The sequence below is a fragment of the Dermacentor variabilis genome, unplaced genomic scaffold, assembly GCF_050947875.1.
Source record: "Dermacentor variabilis isolate Ectoservices unplaced genomic scaffold, ASM5094787v1 scaffold_12, whole genome shotgun sequence".
Taxonomy (NCBI): Eukaryota; Metazoa; Arthropoda; class Arachnida; order Ixodida; family Ixodidae; genus Dermacentor; species Dermacentor variabilis.
Window position 1 is genome coordinate 61,943,210 of NW_027460280.1, and position 11,328 is coordinate 61,954,537.

The following is an 11,328-nucleotide window of genomic DNA, read 5'->3' on the forward strand; positions in this document are numbered from 1 at the left end:
CCATTGGCAGAAGGAATCTAACTCTGCGTTAACGACCGTACTCTATGGAAACTTAAAGTACGTGAAGCATTAGAGTGATCGCAATTATCCCGATATCACCCGCCTATACTTCAAACCGGCATGCTTCCGAGAACGACGTTCACCTGGGCTCCCGAGAAGGTTTTTTTCTTTTTCATTAAGAATAGCAAATGCATGATGTCAAAGTGTGTTTTACCACCCCGTCATACAATTTCTTATGCCAGGGACGAAATGCTACACCTAAATCGGCGGAGTGTTTTGAAGGCCACTATGTAAGCGCCGTTGTAGCGACATATATGAGTAAACTTGTGTGCTGTCGAAGTGCCAGCGCACCAAGAATCAATAAAACACAAAATAACATCGACTGCATCTTTTTACGTACTACATGAGGCCCCCATTATTAAGTAAAAAGGCTTCAAAACTGCACCTCACGTCATTAAATGTTTCATATATTAAGCTAATGAGTTTTTTTAATATTCACAGCTGACCAAATAAGGTGAAGCTCATTTCGCTCACGGTGTGTAAACTGCTATATCTACTTGAAATACACTAACTGATAACAAGGACGATCACGCTAAGTAAGTAGATGACTTGTTGGAGTATCAGCTAAGCGGTTATTCAAAAGCGAACAAATGATGGCAATGCATTTTTTTTGTAGACAAATTTTTGAAGAATCGTGCTATCACTGTCAAAGTTTTCACGCCATATGCGCACATTGCCTATGTCACTCTTACAGGCACCTTGACCAGGTGCACCCTTCAACATGCACGCAATTCCTACGATCGACGGCAGCTGCCATTCAATAGAAGCATCACCGCGTCGCTGCACTTTTCGGTTATGTGGCACATTTCCCAATAGCATTACGGAAAGCTTCATGACCAGTTGAAAAAAACAACAAAAAGAAAACATGAAGAGCCACACTGTGCTCGTATGATCTTCGAAGCCTTCCAAATATTTATCTATGTCTGCGTGCGTGCATCTGTGAAGGAAGAATGGGTGCGTCGTGATGGACAAACAGGGCAAAGCCAATGTATACATCAGGCTTCTGGGGTCTTACTTGAAAAAACCACGATATGGTTATGAGTCACGCCGTAGTGGGGGACTTCGGAAATTTGGACCTCCAGGTGATCTCTAACGTGCTCGCAATGCACGGGATGTGGGCGTGAACGAAACGCTCTAATGGCCATGCACGCCCACCACAGTGGTGATACTGCCAGTGTTTAGTAGCAGAGTAGCCACATCACAAACGGAACACCAAGACAGTGGTGAATGAGAACACGGATAAACATATACGCAAAGTTATCCCTCCTAACACTTTATTTGGAGCTTTCTAGAATGAGACTATATGATGTAGCGCAGATGTTTGTTGCCCTGAAAAAAGTTGGGGCATATAGCACGTTGTTATTAATAGCTACCAGTGGCAATGTTCACATAGGCCCCGGTACATTCGGGTCTACGAAGCCGCTCTTCTCATCTAGATCCGGAAGATGTCATGAACTACATGTACTCTCAAACAACCTTGTGGCATATCTGCTTGGTCGGTTTCATTGTTTCAGAACAAGAAGGAAGGTAACCCGCCGTGGTTGCTTAGTGGCTATGGTGTTGGGCTGTTAAGCACAAGGTCGCGGGATCGAATCCCTGCCACGGCGGACGCCACGGCGGACGCAGGGCGTCCTGTGTGTCCCTAGGAGCTCCAGGGCAGCCCGAAAAACCGAAAAGTCTACTTCACTCAGAGCGCAAGCAGCGTCGGCGGCCTCCTCCTTCCCCATCCCCTGCCACTGAAGAACACCACCGTGGTGACCTGTTGACCAACATGACTGTCTTTGGTTCTAAGTAAAGGCTAGAATTGCATCTGACTGTCGCTTCTCTTTTCACAGCGCAGCCACGTCCTAGCGAAGCCGAATGCTTCAGCGCGTAGAAAAAGGAAGCTTAGGAGAGGCCCCAGTCCCTCCTGCTCCGTCGGAGAAATTGGGTCCCTATTCATCAAAACACTTTCGCTAGAACTCTTTATACGACCAACTGCGAGCCAATCTTGATGTTGTAAATATAAAACAGTGAAGATGGCCTGATTAATAAGAATATAGCTGGTAACCTACAGGAAGTCTATAGCATTAACGAGAGGGTAGCAGGTCTTGTTGTGAAACTTAATAAGAGGTACAAAATGAAGATTGTACAGGTCTACGCCCCTACATCCAGTCATGATGACCAGGAAGTCGAAAGCTTCTATGAAGACGTGGAATCGGCGATGGGTAGAGTGAAAACTAAATACACTATACTAATGGGCGACTTTAATGCCAAGGTAGGTAAGAAGCAGGCTGGAGACAAGGCAGTGGGGGAATATGGCATAGGCACTAGGAATAGCAGGGGAGAGGTATTAGTAGAGTTTGCGGAACAGAATAATATGAGGATAATGAATACCTTCTTCCGCAAGCGGGATAGCAGAAAGTGGACGTGGAGGAGCCCGAACGGCGAGACTAGAAATGAAATAGACTTCATACTCTTCGCTAACCCTGGCATCATACAAGATGTGGACGTGCTCGGCAAGGTGCGCTGCAGTGACCACAGGATGGTAAGAACTCGAATTAGCCTAGACCTGAGGAGGGAACGGAAGAAACTGGTACATAAGAAGCCGATCAATGAGTTAACGGTAAGATGGAAAATAGAGGAATTCCAGATCAAGCTACAGAACAGGTATTCGGGTTTAACTCAGGAAGAGGACCTTAGTGTTGAAGCAATGAACGACAATCTTGTGGGCATCATTAAGGAGTGTGCAATGGAAGTCGGTGGTAACTCCGTTAGGCAGGATACCAGTAAACTATCGAAGGAGACGAAAGATCTGATCAAGAAACGCCAATGTACGAAAGCCTCTAACCCTACAGCTAGAATAGAGCTGGCAGAACTTTCGAAGTTAATCAACAAGCGTAAGACAGCTGACATAAGGAAGTATAATATGGATAGAATTGAACATGCTCTCACGAAAGGAGGAAGCCTAAAAACAGTGAAGAAGAAACTAGGAATTGGCAAGAATCAGATGTATGCGTTAAGAGACAAAGCCGGCAATATCATTACTAATATGGATGAGATAGTTCAAGTGGCTGAGGAGTTCCATAGAGATTTATACAGTACCAGTGGCACCCACGACGATAATGGAAGAGAAAATAGTCTAGAGGAATTCGAAATCCCAAAGGTAAGGCCGCAAGAAGTAAAGAAAGCCTTCGGAGATATGCAAAGGGGGGAGGCAGCTGGGGAGGATCAGGTAACAGCAGATTTGTTGAAGGATGGTGGGCAGATTGTTCTAGAGAAACTGGCCACCCTGTATACGCAATGCCTCATGACCTCGAGCGTACCGGAATCTTGGAAGAACGCTAACATAATCCTAATCCATAAGAAAGGGGACGCCAAAGACTTGAAAAATTATAGACCGATCAGCTTACTGTCCGTTGCCTACAAACTATTTACTAAGGTAATCGCAAATAGAATCAGGAACACCTTAGACTTCTGTCAAGCAAAGGACCAGGCAGGATTCCGTAAAGGCTACTCAACAATCGATCATATTCACACTATCAATCAGGTGATAGAGAAATGTGCGGAATATAACCAACCCTTATATATAGCTTTCATTGATTACGAGAAAGCGTTTGATTCTGTCAAAACGTCAGTATTCATGGAGGCATTACGGAATCAGGGTGTAGACGAGCCGTATGTAAAAATAATGAAAGATATCTATAGCGGCTCCACAGCCACCGTAGTCCTCCATAAAGAAAGCAACAAAATCCCAATAAAGAAAGGCGTCAGGCAGGGAGATACGATCTCTCCAATGCTATTCACAGCGTGTTTACAGGAGGTATTCAGAGACCTGGATTGGGAAGAATTGGGGATAAAAGTTAATGGAGAATACCTTAGTAACTTGCGATTCGCTGATGATATTGCCTTGCTTAGTAACTCAGGGGACCAATTGCAATGCATGCTCACTGACCTGGAGCGGCAAAGCAGAAGAGTGGGTCTAAAGATTAATCTGCAGAAAACTAAAGTAATGTTTAACAGTCTCGGAAGAGAACAGCAATTTACAATAGGCAGCGAGGCACTGGAAGTCGTAAGGGAATACATCTACTTAGGGCAGGTAGTGACGGCGGATCCGGATCATGAGACGGAAATAATCAGAAGAATAATAATGGGCTGCGGTGCGTTTGGCGGGCATTCTCAGATCATGAACAGCAGGTTGCCATTATCCCTCAAGAGAAAAGTGTATAATAGCTGTGTCTTACCAGTACTCACCTACGGGGCAGAAACGTGGAGGCTTACGAAAAGGGTTCTACTCAAATTGAGGAGGGCGCAACGAGCTATGGAAAGAATGATGGGTGTAACGTTAAGGGATAAGAAAAGAGCAGATTGGGTGAGGGAACAAACGCGAGTTAATGACATCTTAGTTGAAATCAAGAAAAAGAAATGGGCATGGGCAGGACATGTAATGAGGAGGGAAGATAACCGATGGTCATTAAGGGTTACGGACTGGATTCCAAGGGAAGGGAAGCGTTACAGGGAGCGGCAGAAAGTTAGGTCGGCGGATGAGATTAAGAAATTTGCAGGGACGACATGGCCACAATTAGTACATGACCGGGGTTGTTGGAGAAATATGGGAGAGGCCTTTGCCCTGCAGTGAGCGTAACCAGAATGATGATGATGATGATGATGATGATGATGATGATGATGATGATGATGATGATGATGGTGATTATGATGATGATGATGGTGGTGGTGGTGGTGGTGGTGGTGGTGGTGGTGGTGGTGGTGGTGGTGGTGGTGGTGGTTGTGGTGATGATGATGATGTATTCTTCAACTGGTCTGGACTGAGCATCAAAACCTGCTTTTTTAAGAACTCGCTGAGAAGTCGCTGCGTGTTGCTGGGGATGGAAATGACGATTCGCCTGGTCACTGGGCCAAGTATGGTACATATTTACTGATCGACATTGACCACAAGGTCCTGTATGTGGAAACTGTGCAGGTAGGTACATTTTGCCACAAACTGAATCATGTGACGTGGGAAATTACATTTTTCTGGATAAAATTTTTATTGCAGTTTAAACCTTTTTGTACAGAAATAAGTATTTTGTTCATTCGACAGTCCAGTGAGGTGAATGGGTGTAGTCATTCACTGCTTTTTCCTAATTTTTTAGTCTAACGAGAAAAATGGCAGCGAGGGGTCTCTCACCATTTTTGAGGCGAATGAAATAGTGATTCAAGTGATGGGGTGACTGACCGACATTCCCAAATTAAGGCGTTTGCTGCAAAACAAGCAACCTTTGGTCACACCTATGATTGTTGGCACGTTGCTAAATGTAAGCTTTCTGATAAAAATCACTACAAAAAAATGTTATTCCTTAGAGAATAGAATCTATATCAGTTTCAGAGTTCACCTGCTTATTTCACGCTTTTCTGTTGAAATCGCTTGGTGCAGCGTGCGACCAGGTGACAGGTGCGATCCTTTTCATTTTCTTCCTATTAATACTCACTACACTGACATTGTTACAGTGACCTGTTCGCCTGATGTATATTAATTCACAAATTCAAATTATTGAGTTTTATGTGTCAAAACCACGACCTGATTGTGAGGCGTGCCGTCGAGGGGGCTCCACAGTAATTTGAACCACCTGGGGTTCCTTAACGTGCGTCTAAACCTAAGTACGAGGGTGTTATCGCATTTCGCCCCCATCGAAATGCGGCCGCCGTGGCCGGGATTTGATCCCGCGGCCTCGTGATCAGCAGCCTAACACCGTAGCCACTTTAGCAACCACGGCAGGTCCGATGTATACGTTCAACAAGTCAGAAGCAATCGTTACCTTTTGGGCAACTCAAAGGCGTACAAGTGTTGTTCTGTTGCAAGGCTGATCGCTTCAAAAAGGCCAATGCACAAAAATACCTTCTTTCCAATTATCTCATGGCCGTCGCGTTTACGGCAGAAGATTAGTGGTGACAAGGTGAGTAGAGCATCAGATAGAGTGATGAGTTTTAGAAAATTTTCAGGCATAGAGTGGCTTATGCTGACGTAGCAAAGAGGCAAGTAGGGATCCGTACAAAAAAAAAACATTCTGCTGTGGACTCATGACGGTGTTTTATGAATTAAAAAATAAAGCTTCTGCGTTCTTTCGACAGGTACAGTTCGACACTGTACAGCGTGAGTTTGTCACTAATGTACAAGGTGACGTGCAAAAACTATTTTAAATAATAAGACAGACAGGACGCCTAAATCTGGTTTTATTAAATATACCCATTAATGGTACGACATCGCTTTCATTACAGAATTAATCATTTGGTGCATAAATTGCTAATTAAAAGAGCAAACATTTTTCGAACCATCGGTTCAGTGCTAGCACAATCGAATGGCAGAAAAATAAACATATTTCTCAGTTATCCTTTGTTCCGCCATTGCTCTGACTGGCTGGGACACTGGGTTCCAAGTCTTGTAGCATGTGCCAGCACTGCCAGTGAAATTAAAATTAATTGCAGACTCTTCCTTGCTTCGGTGGTTTGCTTCACGGCAGTCGCCGATGTCCAAGGCACGGTGTCGATGGCTGGACACAACAGCAAGAAGGACGCTTGTTGGAGCAGGGATGTCGGACTCGTTCCAGGAGTTTCTGCATAGTTATGTTAATTATACACAACGTAACACAACCCTTATACACAACGTAACAAACTCACGTAAGATATAAATTGACATACCGAATTTGTCCGCTTTGAATGATCTAATGGATGCTGCTTACAGAACCGCAATACCTGCTCCTGATCCAGGGCTATTGATTAATAAACTTCGTGCGTCTATCTTTCTTGATTTTCGAATTTTTCAAAATCTTTTCACAAACTTCAGGCCCTAAATCGAGATTTAACTTTCTCTCTCAAGTACAACAAATTTAATTAAAATCGGTCCAAGAGTATTTAAGAAAAGCGTTTTTGCATTTTACATGTATTTGAATATGCCACGTCGTAGTTGAGCCCGAGCTAAAGCTTGTAAAGCGGTGAACAGTATTGGGGGCGAGGACTTACGGAGTCGCCATCTGTCGGAAGCGACTCCCTTGCGTAATATGAGGGATCACGCGGCGCGCTCCTCGTAGGTTTGGCTTAGGGTGCTGAATAAAAACGCCACGCGGCACCCTCCTGGACATTTATGTAAGTGTACTCTCAACACGAGGGATGTTTTTCACTGTCAAAATAACAATCTTGGACAAACTGAAAAAACGGGACCGTTTACAGACGCTACCTTTTTGCCGAATACGTAGAGCGAAGGCCACTACGCGCGGTCGCCACGATGGAGTCTCCTAAACCGGCTTCTTGCGTGAAAGGTAGGCAAACGCTGAAAACAAACTATGTGAAATATGTTCTTATAGTGGGCTGTCTGTATAACCGAATGGATCATAACAGAATGAACCCTCAATGCAGCGATGGCACATGCTCGCAGCGACTGACTGCGCGTCTGCATGCATGTCCGCGCACAATGTTTTGCTTTCGCTGTGAGTGCGTTTTCGCACCGTGCCGTGAGCTTTAGGCCGCAGCATATGAGCATTTTACAGTACACTAGCAACCTTTGTTGCGTGGACGCTATCAAAACTGTTCAAAAATAATTTCCTAATAGAGACTTCGACGCCTACGGCGACTGTGATGTGCCGTCGCCATCGACGATTCAATGTTTATTTGTCTTCTAAATTCTTAGACATTTCAATATTATTTATTAAGTTGCGTCACACTTTATGTTTATCGGTCTTCTCAGCGTGCGATTTACCTCTGCTTCTTTTTTCGTAATCCAGTGCATTAATTCATAACACAAACATGACCATATGTCATGTCTTTCCTTAATGTGTCTCTTACTGCCCCCTTTCCGTTCCAGTGACCTTGCCAGTATCTAGCACCAACAAGTTCATAGACCAAACCGCCCTCACATTAGCCGGGCAGCGGGCGCGGGCGAGCGTCTCAGTGCGCGTTTTCTGCTATTCACCGAACATCACGCAGTCCCGGCGCCGTAGCAGAAATCATCCTCGCGTGTGTGCTTGCTGCATACCCGGCCGAGTTGCAGCCGATGGCTGTTTGCCGGTTCTAAGTTTCGCGATCCAAGCTTCACGCAGCTTCTTGTCCTGGGACTACGTATGATAAGGCTGACACCGGGCTCCGTTGCGTACGTCCGGCACTGCGGCACCGAGCAGTAGTCTACCATGCTGCACGCCTCCAAAGAAGCCACTGCCTATTATAGTACTTTCAAATGTTGCCAAGCAGACACCCAAGGCGGTAAAGCCTCACCACTTAATGTGAACCGCAGCGCTGGTGGGACTTTAAGAAGCTTCCGAAGCAGCGGACGCGGCCGCTTTGTCCACGTGATCCCTCATGCTACAACACGCCGACGTTGGCGCCAGCTTTTCCAGTGGTGGAGCTCGCCCCCAATAATAATAAAAGAAGAGAAGGATGCGTAGCTGCGCCCGGGTGAGCAAAAGCGGCAGTATCTAGAAGCAAGATTGACTAAATGGTATTCCTCCATGTGTCCCTCACGTTTTGGAGTAGCTAATAGTTGCTTTCTATATAGGCTCAGTCACTCAAGTGTTTTTCATTAGGTGACCGTGTGGCACCCATTTGGCGCAGATGCTATTAAAAATGTGTCGCTGTTTCTCTCGAAAGTCGAAACATTGATTGCGATAGAAAATTATTGGACAGCTATACGAAGTGCGGATATCAGTTTTATCGGCTGTATAAACTCGGGAACATTCACTTATTAACTAAATTACCAAGCGTGGTGTCAGCGCATATAGGCAAACATGAACACACCACACGCGATGACAGCGGACACTCGCTGTAAAAACGCTTGCGCGAGGAAGGGCGACAGCAGCAGCGAGCGAAGTGACCTTCGCACTGTCCATCGCTTCAACGCAAGTAGCGGTGAGAACACAGCAAGCACAAAGGTGTGAGCCGTCTGCAGATCGATTTCAAGATAGGGCACGCGCGACCGCGAGCGGCCTCGTAAAGTACGCAGTTGCTGCCGAAGTAAAACGCCGCCGCTCCTTCCTCCCGCGTTGCCTCCCCGCTTTCCTCCCTGGCGCCCGAGATTGAGCTGCGGTCGTTGGTTCCCCTTGCGCGCGGTCGCGAAATACGAAATTGCCGCCGAAGATCGCCGCCCCCCTTCCCTCTCTCCCATCCCCTCACGGCCTTTCGCGCAACGGAAGACCGCGCGTTTCCTCTCAGCTTTCCGCCCTTGCGCGCGCCAGATTGAGCGGCGATGGTCGTCCCCCCTCGCGCGCTTTCGCTCGCACATACAGCATACGGCGCGCGGCGAAGGTTATCGCCATTGGAATTTAAACAGAACAGAAGACCACGGCGACAACAAAAATGTGCCTGTAGTTCCATATAAGTGCTATCGCAATAAAAATTTCATTACGTTGCTCACCTTCTCCGCAGAGGTTTCCTGTGCGAGGCGTCCACATTGCACTGGGTCCTCGAACAGCGATGAGGACAGGGATGACAGCTGCGGCTGCAGGAAGATGTCATCAGCATAGGCGCGGTGTCCGTGCTTCCCGTCCGCGCTGTCGTGCAAGTTGCCGAGCACCCCAATGTTGCCCTGGATGTTCCGCAGCATGGTGGCCGCCTTGCAGAAACTCATGTCGCCGCGGCCCGTAAATCCCTGCTCCACCAGCCAAATTTGGCGGCCCGTTGTGCCGGCTTGCTCTTCTGCCATCCGCCTCGCCATGCTGAAGTCCACTTTGTCCAGGAGGATTCCCGCTGCGAACAATCTCTTCGGGGAATGTATGGAGAAGACGTGCTTTCGTCCAGTAGCCCGCTTCGCCGTCGAGCACAGCGCAGGTGATGCGTTATCTGACTGCCCTGACGCATTCCAACGAGCCACGTCATATGCTTGCTTCCAGCGTGGCCGAACGCCTCGCGGTCAGATTGCACGCGATCTTCATCCTCTTCGCCGCAAGCAATATTAGCCGTTATACCTAGACATAACATGTTTCAGAATAGGTTGTAACCATTGGTTATTGCAGAAACAGTTGATAATGTAATTATTTTAGTCGTATAATAAAGGTTGTCATTGCATCATTCGATTGGCGTACGAATCCACTTCCCTTTTCACAAAAATAAATACGTAGAGAAGAAAATGACAGATGGAGGTGGCAATAGGCTGTCTCACTACATTGTGTAATATGAGAAGCCAACCAACAAAGGCTCCAAGGACAAATAGGTGAAATTACTTGTACTTACTAATTGAATTAAAGCAACGATAAATTAGTTGCAGTGAAAGTGGATGAAAAAACAACTTTGCCGTAGGTGGGGAACGATCCCACGTCTTCGCATTACGCGTGCGATGCTCTAACCAATTGAGCTACCACGGCGACGTTTCCCCGTCTACTTCCTTGGGTATTTGTGTTTTTACTAGTACAACTCACAAACCTTGGCGGCGGACGTGGAACAGCCACATCCAAATCCGCCGCCAAGGTATGTGAGTGGTGGCGCTGACTAACACTCCCAAGGTGCGCTCTGTGCAATGAAGGACAGAGCGCTATGGGGATACAATAGGTCCGAGGTGCTCTGGGGTATGTGAAAAGGTGTAATGGTTCCAGGACTTTTGGAAATGCGATTGTTTGCTTGAAATCGGGGTTACAATCAGGACTCGATGGGGACCAAAGGTCAGTGGGACGCCTCGCATTGGCCGCTCACGGGAAGACTACAAATGAAGCTGTGCAGGGTGATATGGGCTGGACTTGTTTTGAAGTGAGGGAAGCTCTCAGTAAACTTGATTATGAAGAATGACTGACAGAATGACTGAAGAATATGGAAGAAAGTAAATGGGCTGGGAGAGTGTTGAGGTATTTTTACAGGAAAAATATTGATTCACGTACAGTGGAGGAAAAGAAATAGAAAGCTTAGGAGCAAGTACGCGGGCTGTAGCGTGAGTAACACAGCAACAAACAATGTCAAGCGGAAAGTCAGAGAGGCTGAAATAATCTCGTGGGTGGCGGCAATGGAAAAGGAACCAGCCATGAGTAACTACTTAAGAGGAAAAAAACGAAATCAGGGAAGAAACAACTTATGATAACTCAAAGGGAAGCTCATTACTTTTCGAAGAGAGATCAGTATGCTTTAGGACACGCACCTATAGAGCTAGATATAAGAAGGAAGAAGCATGTGCTTGATGCCGTAAAGCTAGGGAAACGATGGAGCACGTTTTATTAGAATGGGAAGACATCTGCCCAGCGGTCGAGTTAGGTACCAGTGGTCTCCTTCAAGCCCTTGGGTTCAGCGAGAGCAAGGGTAAAGTAAACATGCCTGCAATAGAGA

The 11,328-nt window shown here is 46.4% G+C and overlaps 1 protein-coding gene and 1 non-coding gene across 2 annotated transcripts; both read right to left on the minus strand.

Moving 5' to 3' along the window:
- Positions 1 to 6,258: 6,258 nt before the first annotated feature.
- Positions 6,259 to 9,745, minus strand: LOC142565907 (uncharacterized). Its single transcript, XM_075676500.1, has 2 exons — positions 9,437 to 9,745; positions 6,259 to 6,650 (listed from the first exon to the last, which is right to left on the minus strand). The coding sequence occupies exons 1-2, from the start codon at positions 9,734 to 9,736 to the stop codon at positions 6,549 to 6,551; spliced, it is 402 nt and encodes a 133-aa protein (XP_075532615.1). The 5' UTR covers positions 9,737 to 9,745; the 3' UTR covers positions 6,259 to 6,548.
- A 564-nt stretch (positions 9,746 to 10,309) lies between these two features.
- TRNAT-CGU (transfer RNA threonine (anticodon CGU)) lies at positions 10,310 to 10,382 on the minus strand. Its single transcript has one exon. It is a non-coding gene; the product is annotated as a tRNA-Thr (tRNA).
- Between the last annotated feature and the right edge of the window lie 946 nt (positions 10,383 to 11,328).

Excerpts from the sequence above, each read along its gene's own strand:
- LOC142565907 (XM_075676500.1), bottom strand. The coding sequence starts at position 9,736 with ATGGCGAGGCGGATGGCAGAAGAGCAAGCCGGCACAACGGGCCGCCAA. Across the intron at positions 6,651-9,436 it reads AGGAAACCTCTGCGGAGAAG|AAACTCCTGGAACGAGTCCG; the intron begins GTGAGCAACGTA and ends ATAACTATGCAG.